The sequence below is a fragment of the Euprymna scolopes genome, chromosome 7 (assembly GCF_053919585.1).
Source record: "Euprymna scolopes isolate OS-2025 chromosome 7, ASM5391958v1, whole genome shotgun sequence".
In the NCBI taxonomy this organism is placed as follows: Eukaryota; Metazoa; Mollusca; class Cephalopoda; order Sepiida; family Sepiolidae; genus Euprymna; species Euprymna scolopes.
The window spans coordinates 109,884,461-109,901,905 of record NC_136488.1 but is presented as its reverse complement, the minus strand read 5'-3'; the positions used below and the strand labels follow the sequence as shown (position 1 = coordinate 109,901,905).

Genomic DNA, 17,445 nt, shown 5'->3' with positions numbered 1-17,445 from the left:
CTGAATAATTTTTGTTTTTCACGGCCCTGTATGTATATAGATTTATATATATAAAAAAAAAAAAAAAAAAAAAAAAAAAGAAAATAGTCCTTGACAAGACGTTAAACTGTATCCATTTTATTTGTATTAACACTTTAACCTACTAATGCGTAACTAATACTTTTGCTGAAAAAAACTAGAAAAAAAAAAAACTCTTTGTAATTTTCCTTTGACAAAATACTTTTTGCATGCTTATTTTAAGGCGCGCAGAAATTACAATTGACTTTTATTTTTTTTTGTGCACATTAGTTTTCTTTCTTATTTTTCAAAAATGTCCTATCTTTTTTTGCATTGTTTTCACTAACAAAAAAAACAAAACTCTTTAAACGGGTACATATTTCATGTATATTTATTTATATGTATGCGTTTTTTTCTTTTACAAAACTGCATAATCAAATTTAAGAAATGGCTTCTTTTTTCACATACCCACCCCTTTTTAAGGTTAAAATACTTTCCATTTCTTTTATTTCTCTTCTCTGTACATATATATCTGTTTTGACATTTGAACAAAATTAAAAATGGCGTCTTTTTTACATGCTAATATTCTAAGATCCAAATGATTTCTAATTTTTGTTATGTATAATTGAATATAAAAATATATATTTATTTTTGAGCAGAACGAACACAAGGGACTTCCCCATTATAAAAAATAGGGAAGATGTTGCAATATTTTGGACTTGTAATGGGGTATGATCCCACACAGTCGGACGATTCTATTTATAAACGATGCTGCTTGGAACTGACAAATCAAATTAATTCACGTTCTGCTACCAACCAATCAGAAACCAGAATTGCTTCATAAATGTTAAACCTTTTCTGGAGCAATTTCACGTTTTTTTTTCCGTCTCGACACTAAGAATATTTTGCTCTGTGGAACTGTCTACTGCAAACAAGTCACCTCTCAAAACTTGTTTAGAACAACGAACCATCGGAAACTGTTTTGTCTACTGCAAACCAGTCACCTCTCAAGACTTGTTTAAAACAACGGACCATCTGAAACTTATGAAATTAAACATGGCTTACACTTCTAGAGTTGGTATGGTTTAGTTGTCTTTTTTGTTGTCTTAGCATATGTGTTGTCTTTCATGTACGTCTCAACTATTTTTCTGGCTTCTGGAAAGGTTGTTTTTTTTTTGTACTTTACTTCTATAATCTTTCTTTTTTATATGTTTTGCATATTTTAGAGAAGACCGAGTGATCTTCTTTGCAGTTAGCGCATTTCACTTCATTTATGCATTTTTCTTCGGTGTGGTCAGACTCTTTGTTGCCGCATTTTCCACATATTTTTATTCGTTTACAGGCTTCTTTATGATGTCCATATTTTTAGCAATGGAAACATCTTAATGGGGCTGGGATATATTGGTCTACTTTTACATTTAAGTAGCCAATTTTTATTTCCTTAGGTATTATTGGTTTGTTAAACGTTAATATGCATGTGTTGGTGGTTATTATTTTATTGTTTCTTTTTATGTTTATGCGGATGTGGTTGTTTTCCTTGTTTTCTAATTCGGTTTTTATTTCTTCTTCAGTTGCTAGCGATAGTTCATAACTTCGAATTACTCCTTTCGAAGTGTTTAGTGTTTTATGGGGAAAGACTTTGCACTTGTACTCATGGATTGGTTGGTTGTTTTTGTTTTACGGCATATCAACCCTTTTCAGGTTATTTAATGCCGAATCCAAAGATTTTGGAGAAAAAATTTTTTTAATAGAATATATTTGTTGTTTTCACGTTGGTTTCTATTTAACCCATAGTTGGGACCCTAACAGGTACTACCACTCCGGGTCAGAGTGGACCTGGGAGCAATGGTAATTAAAGGGTGGCTCCACACTCCCCAAAGCCCACAAGCTGGGGCCTCACCACTGGATATAGTTTAAGGTCATATCCAGGACCCCCATTGAGGGACTTTTACCCTCTGCAGGGGGGCAGTCGGTGTATTCTAATGCCCCACCGACAGGGCCGTGTACTCATGGAAGTTCTTCATTTTGAGTAAAGATTGAGCATCTCTAAGATTGGTTATCTCAACTAGTAGATCTTTTGTTTTTTTTTATCATTTTTGGTTTACTTTTTGTGAATAATGTCTTTTCTATTAGGAAAGGTGATAAATTTCCAATTTTTTATTTTCAATTAATTCAATGACCAAGAATCATGGGAAGTTTCCTTCGTCTATAGTTGGAACGGTTTTTCTAGTTTTTAATTTTTGTTCTTCATCTGATCTTGAGAGGTCAGAGTCAGAGGAATGATTTCTTTTAAGGGTTTTGAGGGGGATGCATGTATTTTTACCAGCCATGGATTTTGGGGATTTATTTTTCATCAACCACGCTCCCTACCCACCTCGGAGTCCAAAATTGGGGCATAGTAAAGGGCAAACCCATTCGTCTTGACCATGTTGGGGCTACGTGGAGGATATACTCTTTCGGTAAGGAGTTCTCAAGCACTATATTTTCTGTTCAATATGTCCTCAAAAATACATTTGCTCAGATGGAGTGTTGAATTCTGGTCTTTCCAATTGATTGACCTTTTCCACCGCCTTCTAGCACTTACTTGGTTTGCCTATTTTTTGTAGTGCGAGAAGAAAAAAAAAAAAAATAAATAAAAAATTTAAAAAAAAGATGGGAGTACCTTCAAGTTTCATTCTTTGTTATGGTAGTTGGTACTTTGGGTGTAACTGCTAGGGCTTGGCGTGACTGGCCGATTGGTCGGATCGGACCTCTCCGACCGCCCGTCTAGCCGAAGTAAGGGCCAAATTAATGTGTTTGCAGTGCCTAGACTTATGCACCCAGGTCTAGATTAGCTCAATCACCAGGATCACGTCCTAAGGCATTACGGGTAGCAACTCACAGCTAACTGGTTGCCCCATTGAGGGATTTTTATCCTCTGCAGGGGGGCAGTCGGCTTATTCTAGTGCCCTACCAACAGGGGGAGAAAAAAAAGGGGGGGGCGACAAGGTTGGTAAGTAGGGAAGGAAAAGGAAAGGAGAGGGGAAGGGGGTTGTTTTTGTTTTTGTAGAACATAATTAAATTTTACAAAAGAGAATAGAAAACAAAAACAGAAAAATCGATGTAGGTGCATTTCGTCTCAGGAAGCCAATAGACAGCCTGATCTGGTAGCACCAGGCCCCTTGCTGAAATGACGTTGATAACAAAATGAGATCTCATATAAACACATATTCAAAAATTACATCCGGAATTCTCCCTAGTTTGCAGTTGCCACCTTAAAAAAAGAAAAGATGCTATGAAGAAAAAGTATGCTGTGTAGTCTCCCTACTAAATTGTTTGACATCCACCGTGTGTGGCTTTAAGGTGCCTTTTCTGGGAAAGGCAGATGACAACAATAATCCACGTGAGAAAACGATCCTGTCAGAAACAAAGCATAGAATAGTTAGCAGACTTGAATAAAACACTTTTCGTAGGTAGTGTTGGTGGCCTTATATAAGTATGTAGTCTGTATGTAACCGGAGAACATCTCAACAGGATACATACAGACTACGCCGAATTGTAACTAAGCAGTAACGGAGTCCTTTTTTCTCCATTTTCTTTCCCCCCAAGTTGTGTGGGCACGATTTCTGAATAGAACTTAATCAGACTTACTATACGTCACATAGTTCTCTTCTAAAAATCTTGGACGCCTTCGGATTCATGAAGACCGACGCAGATCACTAATTTCATCAGGAACTATACTCTGGGGGCTTTCTTCTATCGGGTCCATACAGTGTGTACTGTCATCTTGCATGCTTTGTGTGTCTCGTTAAAAAACCCTACAAAACTAGCCATCATTAATACAAAATTATCAGAACTGTGGAGCATTCAGACGTGTAATGTCGAAAATAAAAACATCTATATATTAATTTTCTCTTAAACGAATCTGATCGGGCATTGCATAAAATCCTCTATTGTAAACGATTTCACAATCTGCATATGCTTGAAATGCTATCTCTCGCTAAGATTAAATACATAATTGTGCAACGTTATGCCATTTCTGTCAGCGTGGTCCTATGGGTTAGCATGAAATATTTGTTTCCACCTTCGCGCCCAAAATAATGCAGACATTTCGGCTGTTATTCATTTTGAACATATTTTTGAAAACGTATATTTTCGATAAGTCTTTGCAGTTAAACAGGGTTAACATTTTTTTTTTTTCGTACATTATATTATTTACCTGGCTCAGAAAATAATTAGTGCGATTTATGTCGGCGGTTTAATTAGCTGAGGGCTGATTTAAATATCCGATTACTATTAAATTCACATGCCATTTTTCAAAATTTTGACTTTTTATCGGCTGTTATTTAGCTCAGGGTCGGACTTCTAATAAAATAAATAGAACATTACTGACGCGAATCACAAATATTTGTTTTTAAATCGTAACTGCTTAAAACTTTTTCTCGCGCACATGGCCCAAGTTTGTAGATTTTTTTTTTTTTTTTTTTTTTACTAAAACAGTCAATGAAAATGTTTTTTTTTTTTGTTTTTTTTTTTAAAGTTTTACCTATTTACAGCTGGTACAAATTATTTAACAAGAAAATATAATGAAATTAACACAAAAAGCATTTATCAAGTATAGTAAACGGAATGATAGTATAAATAAAAATAAATTAGCATGAAGTAATAACAGAAAGTATTGCATACCTATTTTAGCTGATTATTTTTGATAAACTTTAAGAAGTACACATGTTATTTAGCTTTACTTCAAAGCAGATACAGGTTAAAAATATTTTTATGTTTTGTATGCCACAAAAAAAAACAAAAACAAAAAAAAAAACTATAGATAAATGAATTTATCGTATTTTTACTTTTTGATTTGTATATAATGTAGCACATTTTTTCTTTGAAATTTCATATAACGTTTTCTACATTTATTAAATAGTTATAAATCTATAGATGGAAAGTAAAGATAACAATTCAGACATTCAGGAACCTTTACGAACTAGTATTAATTATAAACATTTGATTAAGAATATTGCTAACTAATATTAATTATAAACATATTTGATTAAGAATATTGCTAAGATATCTTTATTACTTTAACTTATTTCATTTTAATGGAGCTGGAGATACTGAACATATGAAAACAGATATTGCGTATAAGTGAACCTCGTATGAATGCGAGCTATTAAAGACTTTTAATCGAGCTGTGATTAAAATGTCATATTAGTTCTGCTATTGGTCTGAGAAAACAATCTTTCTTGACTGTCAACGGTATTCATATTTGGAGATATGTATATTTTGTACATAAACACGGATTTTTTTGTTACGCAAACATTACTGATGATTACAGTGACCAGCAAATATGGATCTTTTCTCTCCAATCAAAACTGAAATCTGAAGAAGGTATTGATAAAGTTGCTTCTTTATAAGGACCTGCCTTCAGATGGTGAGAACATTCTTAACATTCTTGTATATAAGTCATGCTTTATCTTGGTAGGAAGATTTAACTTCAAGATTACTTTCACCTTGTCTAGTTGAGGCTTTACTGATTTATACAGGTTATGCTTTGGTTTAGGAGAATGTTTTACCTGTGTTTAGAAAAAACAATGCAATTTGCCATTTCTTTGTGATAGTGTAGTTACACTTCTGCTTAAAAGTTTATTTCCAAGAACTTCCTATCGGTGGAACCCATTACTATGGGACTACTTCCATGTAGACTACAAAATCATCAATTTCAAATCCATTATCAACAAATACTTGTCATAAACTATCCTCATAAGAGTTCAAATTTTGTCCATTTCATTAATTTTAAATCCTTTCATAATATTAATAATCATTCAACAATCTACAAATTTTAATAATCTTTATTCTCAAGTGGTTTTTGATAAATGACAAATATTTTTTTTAAAATGTAAATATTACGTCTGTGAAATTATACCCCAGCCTCCATATTTTTCAGATCATCAATTTAAAACTTGTATAAATATGATACAAACTTACCGTTTTCAGAAACATATATTCTCTTTCCAGGTTTGACAACTATGTCAATTTGACCACTTTGATATTTCCACTGGTATAAATTATTCGGAACTCCAAGTTTATCATATTTACATGGAATTAATAATGGATTTCCTACTTGTTGAGTATATTCATATGGCTTATCTTTTACGTCTCTATCAAAGTTAGCTGCATCTGAAAATAGAGAACGTAAAATAAAATTACATTAACATGTTAGGGAATACATTCATAGAATCCATAAAGAAAAAGACTTTTAGATTCCAAATTATACTTAATTTTCTGCTTTTGGTACCTATCCTTAGAATTTTGATCACAAAATTCTAATGCATTGTAACCTAGTTTCATTATGTGTCAAAACTGCATTCATCTTCATTTTTTCTTGTCTGACATTAATTCCTCCATCATCACTATTTGTCTTGTTTAGCAAAAACACAAATAAAAATGGACTATTTGCATTATTCTGACAATTGCTGTCATCTTAGATGTTATTATTTAAACTAATGATTTCTTCCTATATGTTTTATTAAACTTGAGAATGTTTAACATCAAATTTATTAAAATCTAGCAAAACCCTTCAACAGGCGTTGCCCAGTAGAAGCCTGTATATGGATTGTTTAGAGTGATCGAACTCAGTGGTAGCAGTTCAAGTCTTCCTCTTTTCAACTCTTCCACCAAAAGTAGTAAATTAAATTCTAGGTTTGTGCAATTGTCGTAATAAAGTAAAATCTTATAAATTAAATAAGATATGTGTTGAATTGAACTCTTTGAAGCCAAATAACTGCAACGCAAATCTTTTTTTTAATAAAATAAATGAGTGTTCATTTTTTAAATAGAGAGATATATTTTGGAGATATACTCCTTTGTCAATCTATATATTTTTTTTCTCTTATTCTTCGCCATGGTGTCGAGTGGAAGAATGTGAATTAAATCCACGTGATGTTAGCTGCGGGTTTATATGTAGTCGGATAGTAACGTGTGGTCGCGCGTGGTTTGAAAATCTGGGTAGTTTATCCATTGGAAGCATTGAGTGAAATTTGAAAATTAAATAAGATACGTGTTGAATTAAACACTTTGAAGCCAAATAACTGCAACGCAAATTTTTGTTTTTATAAAATAAACGGGTGTTTATTTTTTAAAGAGAGAGATATATTTCGGAGATATACTCCTTTGTCAATCTATATTCTATAAACTACTCAAATTTTGCGACCACGTGTTACTATCCGACTACATATAAACCCGCAGCTAACATCATGTGGACTTAATCTAATCTAATGTACAAATTTACCCCCCCCACCATATAAAAAAAAGTTAACGTGTGCACAATCTCAAAAATCAGTCCATAAAAGAAATGAAAATTAAGTACTCCACTGAATTCGTTTCTCTAATTAGTGAAATTTATGCTCGAACTGTAGGGTAGGTAATTGGCCAAGAAAATTGGTAAGACCCTAACTTTCAAACACATCGGTAGGTCTGTCAATTAAGGTACGTAAGCACAAAGTGGAAAATATTTAAACTTTTGCAAAGAAATGCGATAAAAAAAATTATATAAAAAAAAAAAAAAGCAATGGATGCAAAAAAATTATGTATTTTTAAATCTTTGTATTGAAAGGGTGGTGCAAAAAAGTAGATAATTACTTAAATAAATTATCTGCAAAAATATGCGATAAAAAACAAAACAAACAAAAAAATCAATGGATGGAAAAGGTTATATATTTTTATAATTTTTTATTATAAGGATGTTGCAAGTAAACATAAAATCTAATTAACAATAAAAAAGTTTAACAGTTTTAAAATGTGGATATTTCATATATATATATATATATATATATATATATATATCAGGGGCGGAGATGGGACTAGTGCCACTCGTGCCCGGCACGACCAATAATTCGGTTAATGTTATTCAAAATGGATTAAAAAATCATCCATTAATTTCAAGCAAACATACTTAGTCTGATCTCAATTAAATTACATATCTATTCAAGTTTCGATAACTAAGTAGCAAAAAATTCATAAATATATCTGGGAATAATACAAGGATGCTGTTTTGAACGGGTTGTCTTTGTCCGGCCACCGCCAGATTCATTGAAAACTCCATAACAGTGGCTATGATGTTGAACGTCCGTAATTCGTGCTAAGCCAAACCTTTACTCGTAATAATCATAATGTTAGAGAAATCCAGATTTTTCTGTAATCACCCGCAAAGTGAAGCCCACTTCTAGTGCCTAAAATATTTAGCACGATCGAGCCTGCTGATGTCTGTTTTAGGAAGAGGATGAGGGACCGAGAGAGAGAGGGGGGAGAGAGAGATCTCTACACACATACGCATAAACACATGAAGAACGATTACTACTACTGTTGCAATATGTAGTAGCACGAATAGTTCTGTGTAAACACAACCACGCGTGTATATCAGATTGTAAATAAATATCAGTGATTAATAAAGAACAGGTTTTGAATAAGAGTGAATTTGTTTTTTTGAGGAATTTTTTTTTCGTGAATTTTGAATCATAGAAATCTACGAAAAATACGGGTTTTAAGTCATTTATACGGGTTTGAAGTCATTTATAACCACGAAAAATACGGGTTTTAAGTCATTTATACGGGTTTTAAGTCATTTATAACCACGCGTGTATATCAGATTGTAAATAAATATCAGTGATTAATAAAGAACAGGTTTTGAATAAGAGCGAATTTGTTTTTTTGAGGAATTTTTTTTTTCGTGAATTTTGAATCATAGAAATCTACGAAAAATGCGGGTTTTAAGTCATTTTATATTAATACTAAGAAACCCGTCAATCCAATAAACCTTCGTAGAATTCCGTAGTGATACGTAAATACTTTGTAATTTTTTTTCATAAAAACCCTGTATGTAACTTTTCTTGCTGCATCCATCATTTCACAGCTATTTAAACCCAACTTTATTCATCAATATTACCTTTTATTCTATGGGAAAATTTAATCGGATAACTTCAACTGGTCAAGATATCATATGTTTCAAGATTCATCAGATGGAATTTACTTTTTGGAAGTTCCCTGTATTTTGCGTATAATGTCACTTGGGCTAATTTTCCTGTGTTTCACGGGTAAGCAGATTATTCTCTAAAACATTAAAAAAAAAAAAAAGTTTTACTGCATTTACTGTTAATGATCTGAATTTAAAATTAGATATAATGGAAATGGATATTGTGTTAGACCTGAAAAATAGATCGTTTGGCTAGAGAAATGTAGCTGAGAAGCGAGAAATTATCAAAGTTTGGCGCCCAACTCCTTTATTGGTGAATAAGGTTAGAACTCGTTCCTTCCAATCCAAATGGTTTAATGACATTGACTGGTTATGTGCGAGTAAATCTGAGGAAAAACTCTATTGTTGGCCTTGCTTGCTTTTCACGCCTAAATTAGGACAATCATGGACTGATACTGGCTATACTGATTATAGGCATATTTTGGCTGACTGCAAAATTCATTCGAAATCAATGACTCATTTGAACAATTATTAGCGTTTAAAAACATTTGGCATGTATGACCTAGTTACTGCTATTAGTGAATCGGCCAAACTTGAAAGAGAAAGGCACAATAAATTGGTCGAAGAAAATAGACAATATCTGAAACACCTGATAAACGCAATATTATATCTTTGCAAACAAGAACTACCATTGCGTGGACACGATGAAGGGGAAGATAGTCTTAACAAAGGTAATTATCGAGAATTATTGCAGTGTTTCTCTAAAATTGACAGTGTGTTTGCATCAAAACTTTCTGCAAAAGAAGGCTCTAGGCAATTTTCAGGTGTTTCCAGAACAATACAGAATGAAATTATATCTGCAATTGATAACGTGATTGCTGATGTTATTTACGCTGAAATTCAAAGTGTCCCATTTATTTCAGTGCAGGCTGATGAAACAACTGACTGTGCAATGCATGCACAGCTTTCGATCATTGTTAGGTATGTGAATGGATGCAAAATTATTGAATGATTCCTTGGATTTCATGACGTGAGCGATGACAAAAGTGCCACAAGATTAGCTGATGTAATCGAGAAGTCTTTAAATGCCTTCGATGATGCAAAATCAAAATTGGTTTGCCAAACTTATGATGGAGCAGCCGTGATGGCAGGTGAACGGAACGGAGTGCAAATTAAATTGAGAGAGAGGGGATTTAAATACGCCGATTTCATCCATTGTTATGCCCATAAACTTAATTTAGTTTTGAGTAAAAGTACGGAAAATGTTGATGGCGTTAAAATATTTTTTTCACATTTACACAGCTTTAGTAAATTCACATCATCTAGTACGAAACGGAAGAGTGTGTTCCGAAAATTTAAAATCAGCATCCCATCTTTGTGTGCTACCAGATGGTTTTATAAATCAAGAACTGTATCCGCTATAAAAGACGATCGTCAAAAAATAATGAACGCACTCGAAGATATTCTTGATCATGGCGAAATATGGGATGAAGCAACACTAAGTGAAACCGACAATTTATTGTCAAAATTGAATGATTTCACTTTCATGTTTTTTATTAACTGTTTTTATGTCATTTTTTCTCAAGCAGAAAAACTATTTGACATTTTACAGTGCAAAAAACTCGACGTGAAATATGCTCAAGATAAAATACATGATTTCATTCAATCAATATCAAACAATTGTGACAATGAACATTATGAAAATATGATCCAACAAACGATGACAGACATGGAGATATCTGACGAATCACACGCTCCACCAACAAAAAGAACTAGGGGAAATCGAATCAACTACAAAAGTGTATATTTTGAAATAATTCAAAACATCATTTCGTCACTAAAGGATCGATTCGCCAACATAGGAGACTTTTCATATTTTGAATTGCTCGATGTGAAGAAATTTGAAGTTTTTTCCTATACATTCCCTAAGCAACATATAGATGCGTTGCAGAAAAAATACCCTGGTATTTTTGACCTAAAATCCTTGACAAGTGAGCTCAGGTATTTGTATTCTGACAATGATTTCAAAAAATGTACCTCAAGTAAAGCTATTTTGGAGATGCTTCATGAACTCGGTTTTTTGTCTGCAATGTCTGAAACTGTGAGACTGATACAACTTTTCCTTACCATTCCCGCTACTTCAGTTTCAAATGAAAGAAGTTTCTCAACCTTGGACAGAATACGATCATTTTTAAGATGCACTATGGCTGAGGATCGACTTTCGTCTTTAGGCCGAATTTCAATTGAGAAGGAAATGCTTAAAGACTTAGAGCAAAGAAATGAATTGCAATATAAGGTAATAGAAAAATTTGCGGCCAAACCAAGACGCCTGGAGTTTATGCTCAAATGAGATGACCTTCCCAAAAACGCGCTTGACCTGCAGCCACTCCTATTCAAAGGCATTTATAGACGAACACTAGCTGTAAAATGATGCAGCAAAAAAAAAAAAAAAAGTTACATACAGAATCTTTATGAAAAAAATTATTTACGTACTACTACGGACTTCTACGAAGGTTCCGAGGTTTGAGGGTTTTTCTTACTATTAATATAAAATGACATAGAACCCGTATTTTTTGTAGATTTCTATGATTCAAAATTCACGAATAAACCATTCCTTAATGAAAAAAAAAGGGATTGCGAAGTGCTAATAAAAACTCAATCATTTAATTATTTTATAATTCCATGAGACAAATGACCTGGCGATTTGTGGACTTAATTGCTAACCTGGTTAGTTGTCATTGTCATCAATTTCTTTATTCTAATAAACATATTTTTCTACTCATAGTAATGAATATCTCTTTTCTTCTATACTTTTGAAAGGGACAAAATATCTTATCTACTGTATCAACAAGACCACAAATTATATAGTATCTTGATTGTTCACAAAAAAACAAAAACAAACACCATGCAAGGTACGTTAGTCAATCTGTGCTATGCAATGGAGAATCACGCAATAGCAACTATGATTACTTATTTGGGTCCACGGACCACGGATTGGGAACTAAAGTTGACAAAGGGCAGGGGGGGGCGGCACGACAAGCAATAATAGGCTAGAGTCGCCACTGATATATATATATATATATATATATATATATATATATATATAGAGAGAGAGAGAGAGAGAGAGAGAATACATACAGTGAGAGAACCCAGTAAAAGAAAGCATGTAAACACGGAAGGTGTGTATTGTATGTACGAACGCACGGTGGAGCGGACATAAGAATGAAAGTGCAAGTTTATTGTAGACGTGAATTTAGCAGAGTATAGATGCTGCATTCTTCGGAAGCAAATATAAAGTTTTGCTAGAAATGGAATCTTAGAGACGAAACAAATATTTGCCAAACTTTAAACTTAAAAGCAGGAAAAAGCATACAAAATCTCATAAGAAAATATTTACTATCATTAGTTTATGATAAAAATGCTAAATATTTATTTTCATTTGAATGAAAAATATAGAAAAAGAAAAAAAAAATCAAATCAAATTTTTGTTTGCTATGAGTTGTTTGTTATACAAAAACTTTTTTTTCTGGGTTTAAATTTTAATAAGTTTTGTAAAAGTTGTACTTTCTTTATAACAAAAAATATTGTTTTCATTTTTCAATTAATTTTTCATTGAATTATCTTCATAACAAATATTTTTTCATTAAAAAAATTGGTCAGATTTGTGCAGAAAAAAAAAAAAAAAAAGATTATGAAAGTTCAGCATCTTCCAACATTTCATGTAAACTGTGAGGAAAATTCTGACATTAGCATATGGCCTTTCGTTTTTTCAGTGATTAGTTAAAAATGTTGCATAATATAGAATGACTGGGCTAGACTAAGTAATTTTTAAACTAAATTGAAATGAGGCATATTAAATAAAATTGATAGTGACTTTGAAAATCCAAAAAGATGCCTTGAAAAAAAAGTTTTAAAAAAATTCAAATAATTAATTTGTTCATTATTAAAAGTTCACTCTCCTTCTCCAATAAAAACAATTCTATCTCAGATTTATGATTACCCATTTCTGTCCACATTAAGAAGTCTCTAAAGCATCAATTCAAAAGGTCAACCTACATGGGACACAATATGAATGACTCTTACTGATGTTCATCCTATAGTCTCTGAGATTTCTAATATAAATCTTGTTTAATAGGATGCAAAAGAACCAATTATATGATCATCCTCATGTGAGTGGCGAATAGCAAAATAATCTAAAACGGAAAATAATTTGCCCCTGCTTATGAAATTTACTATAAAATGATTTATTTCCAAACTATTCTGTAATTAATAAAAATTAAAAAAAAAAAAATATTCCTTGCTAAAAAAAAAAGAAGCAATCTCCCATAGCAAGGAATAATATAATATAATAATATAATAATAGAAAAAATTAGAAAGTAATTATTTATCCTGACATTAACCCTTCCTTTACCACTAAACTTAAGTTCAATGAGTACCCTCCACCCCCCCAAAAAACCCTTAAATCAAACAAAAAGGTAGATCCTCACCCTAAATAAAAAAAAATACAGAATTTATAGAAAAAATAAATTGTCTTAAAATGCTCGACTGGCTCAAAAAATGGGGATAATTTTACATTAAATTCATACTAAATTCTAAAATAGTTGTTTTTTCCCCTCTTCTTTCTGGCAAGTTTTTAAAAATATGCAATTGTCGTAATAAAGTAAAATCTTATAAATTAAATAAGATATGTGTTGAATTGAACTCTTTGAAGCCAAATAACTGCAATGCAAATCTTTTTTTTAATAAAATAAATGAGTGTTCATTTTTTAAATAGAGAGATATATTTTGGAGATATACTCCTTTGTCAATCTATATATTTTTTTTCTCTTATTCTTCGCCATGGTGTCGAGTGGAAGAATGTGAATTAAATCCACGTGATGTTAGCTGCGGGTTTATATGTAGTCGGATAGTAACGTGTGGTCGCGCGTGGTTTGAAAATCTGGGTAGTTTATCCATTGGAAGCATTGAGTGAAATTTGAAAATTAAATAAGATACGTGTTGAATTAAACACTTTGAAGCCAAATAACTGCAACGCAAATTTTTGTTTTTATAAAATAAACGGGTGTTTATTTTTTAAAGAGAGAGATATATTTCGGAGATATACTCCTTTGTCAATCTATATTATATAATCTTTAAACTACCCAGATTTTGCAGCCACGGGTTACTATCCGACTACATATAAACCCGCAGCTAACATCATGTGGACTTAATTCACATTCTTCCACTCGACATCATGCCGAAGAATAAGAGGGGGAAAAAAATATAGATTGACAAAGGAGTATATCTCTGAAATATATCTCTCTCTTTAAAAAATAAACACTTGTTTATTTTATATAAAAAAAATTTGCATTGCAGTTATTTGGCTTCAAAGTGTTCAATTCAGCACGTATCATATTTAATTTTCACATTTCACTCAACGCTTCTAATGGATAAACTACCCAGATTTAAAATCTTATATTTCAAAGTTGACCTACAATACCAAAAATATCTTGCAATGTATTAATTTTAAGACAATCTTCATATTAGATTTCAGTTTCTTGTACATAAAACGCAATCCAACTTTGAATTCTATAACTTCCTTTTTAAAATGGATATTGCAGCATATTTATGTAAATTTACTGCAAGTTACTTGAAAACTATTACGTTCTGGGGATTTTCAGTGGTATATTCTGATTCCTTGAAAGAAATACACTCTTCTGACAAATGGCATTGTTTAAGCTTGTGTTTTAACAAAGATATAACATTTTTACTGAAAAAGCAGCATAAAAAATTTGATAAAATACATATGATCATATATTCCTTTTTAAAAGGCTTTTTCCGTATAGAGATATTTTAAGAAATTTCAATTTTTTCATGTGTATCATAGAGGATGATCTCTACAGTCTCTTTATCACAAAAAAACCATGCTAGTTTTCTCTACTCTATTGTTGTTTCCATGGAAGGTTGTCGACTGACCTTCTCTGGTTTCTCGTAAGAAATTGAAGACGTTTTTGCTACCTTCACAGCAAAGAACTTTCTGTTTATATGCCAAATAGCAAATAATAACTTCATTAGAAGATATTCTTTCTGAGAATTTCAAATCTTTGAAATACAAAAATGCTTGCCTACAGTCTACAACATCCAAATCCAACATCAATAAATATTTGTCACACAGTATCCTCATACGTAATCAAATTCTATTCATTTCATTCATTGTTTTCAACTGACCATCGGGTCCATCTCGCTAATTATTAGCATTGAGTGACTTTTTACCTTGGCAATTTAATAGTGTAAAAAAACAAATAAGTGCATTTATTGCTTTCATTTTCATAGATGCATATTAACAGAACTTACCTGCTTGGATAACTCGAATTTTGCCTGATAATGCAGTTCCATATTCATTTTCAGCAACACATTGATACTGTTCATTTGAATCAATATATGCCAGATACAGTTGAGTCCCATTGTAAGAGTGCATCCGTGAATGTTTTTCAGTAGGCAACTTACTCTGAAAAACTCCTTTATTATAATACTGCCAATATATTCTATGAAAAGAAAGAGAAAATGTAAATTGATAAAGACTAGCAAAGGGAATTCAAATTAAAAATGTTAATCTATTGCTGTTGGTATGAATTGAGGGATAGAGAAGTTTCACGGAGCAGTGACAAAAAAACAACTTTAGTTCAAACATTCTCTTTTCCAGCTAGGTTGAAGACAAAGCAGACATCTAATAATTGCTCATAAGGTACAGACCTTCCACTTGCCCAAGAGGAAAGTTTTGATACAACTTTATAACTTTATTTAGGCAGTTAATATCATGATTTCAGAAATATCTCCTTTGCCCGGAAAAACAAAGGAATCAAACCATGATAATTGTGTTGTGTGGTATTTATGATTAATCTGGCTATTAATGCACATAATGGACAAAGTTTAATGGAGATTTTTTAAAAAGTTTTGACAGAAAATGTTTGATCAATTTCTTGTTTTACACATGACCTATTTAGCAGTCACTCTGGTTTTATTTTTCAAGTTCTTCAACTTCTCAATTTTTTTATTCATGCTACACAAGGAAGAACTAATGCTGGTGTGATTGTAAGAGTTAAAAATTTACAGAACTCCTATCATTACTAATCAGCAAAGCATTACCATTGTTGACAAAGGGAAGACTATCAATGTGATGATGTATGGAAGTAAAACCTGGCCAGGGTTGAAGATGTGTGTTTCATGGAGAAAAATGATGAGAATAATACAATGGATGTGTAATGCAAGTCTTAAAGATAGGCTTAGATCTGATAACCTCAAAGGAATATTAAATCTGGACAAGACAGGAAAATTTATGCAAATGAGGAGGCATGGTCAGAAAGAATGAGGCTAAGTAAATCTAGAACAGTTGAGGTAGCAGAATAAGTTAGCAGAGAGATGCCAATGAAAACATGGGAAAAAGTTATATGGACCTGAAAGAAGGATAAATAAAACCAAGTTAGAGATGGGCTCATTTGGAAGTCAATTTCTAAAAGCTGTCCAACACATGTCAGCATATAAAACCAAATATGACGATGATGATGTAAATTTTTATATAATTTATTTCATGCGGAAATTTTCAAATATTCTGATAATGTTTGTATTTTTTTTTAATTTGTTAAATCTGTAATGTTTTTATGTTAATTCACTGCTTTAAGAAAGGATATAACATTTGTCTTCAATATTCTTTTATATTGTTAATTGGTTGTTTAATGGCATATAAATCATTTGTTGAATTCATTTTTGTTTCACTTCAAGTTTTTAATGCATATGAGGAGAAATTAGCAATTAAGTTAGCTAATGCGAATTTTGATAAGTTCACATTAGTACGAGGGGTGTGCAATAAGTAATTCCCCTGCCCCACTTCCCATAGCAGTAGAGCAACGAAACTTGGCACAGTTATTAGTCTTTCTCTACATAGGAACCACCCAGAGTTATGCATTTCTCCCATCGTTTGATGCAGCTCTGGAGACCGTTTTTGTAGAACACCCTAGGTTGGTCCTCCAACCATGACGTGACTTCAGAAATCAAGGCTGCATCATCTGGGAACGCTTTCCTTTCAAAAACAACTTCATTGCTGGGAAGAGGTGAAAGTAAGAGGGTGCAAGGTCAAGAGAGTAGGGAGGATGGGGTAGGATTTCATAACCACACGCCCGTGCTTCTGATCTGGTGACATGCGAGTTGTGGACCAGAGCGTTGTTCTGCAGGAGGAGGGTTCCTTTGCTGATCTTGCCTCGCCTATTGATTTTGATAGCTTCCCTCAATTTCCTAAAAATTGAAGCATAATAGGCTCCTGTAATTGTGGTACCCTTTGACAGGAAATCTGTCATCACTACTCCGTCCTGTTCCCAGAAGACTGTGAGCATGACCTTGCCAGCGGAGGGCTGCACTCTTGCCTTCTTTGGAGGTGATGAGTCCAAGTGCTTCCACTGCATTGACTGGATCATAGTAATGGAGCCAGGGTTCATCCTGTGCAATCAGTCTTTTGAAAAACTTTGACT

General features: G+C 32.6%; 1 protein-coding gene across 5 annotated transcripts in view; it reads right to left on the bottom strand.

Annotated features, from left to right (window-relative positions):
• LOC145279884 (neurofascin-like) overlaps nt 1-17,445 on the bottom strand; it is an 825,765-nt gene that overhangs the window by 333,993 nt on the left and 474,327 nt on the right. For all 5 annotated transcript variants that reach the window (XM_080131346.1, XM_080131349.1, XM_080131345.1 and 2 more), the window contains 2 exons: nt 15,278-15,468; nt 5,962-6,153 (listed from right to left, as the gene is read on the bottom strand). In XM_080131346.1, coding sequence (XP_079987472.1) covers nt 5,962-6,153; nt 15,278-15,468 — 383 coding nt within the window. The remainder of the gene's footprint in view (nt 1-5,961; nt 6,154-15,277; nt 15,469-17,445) is intronic.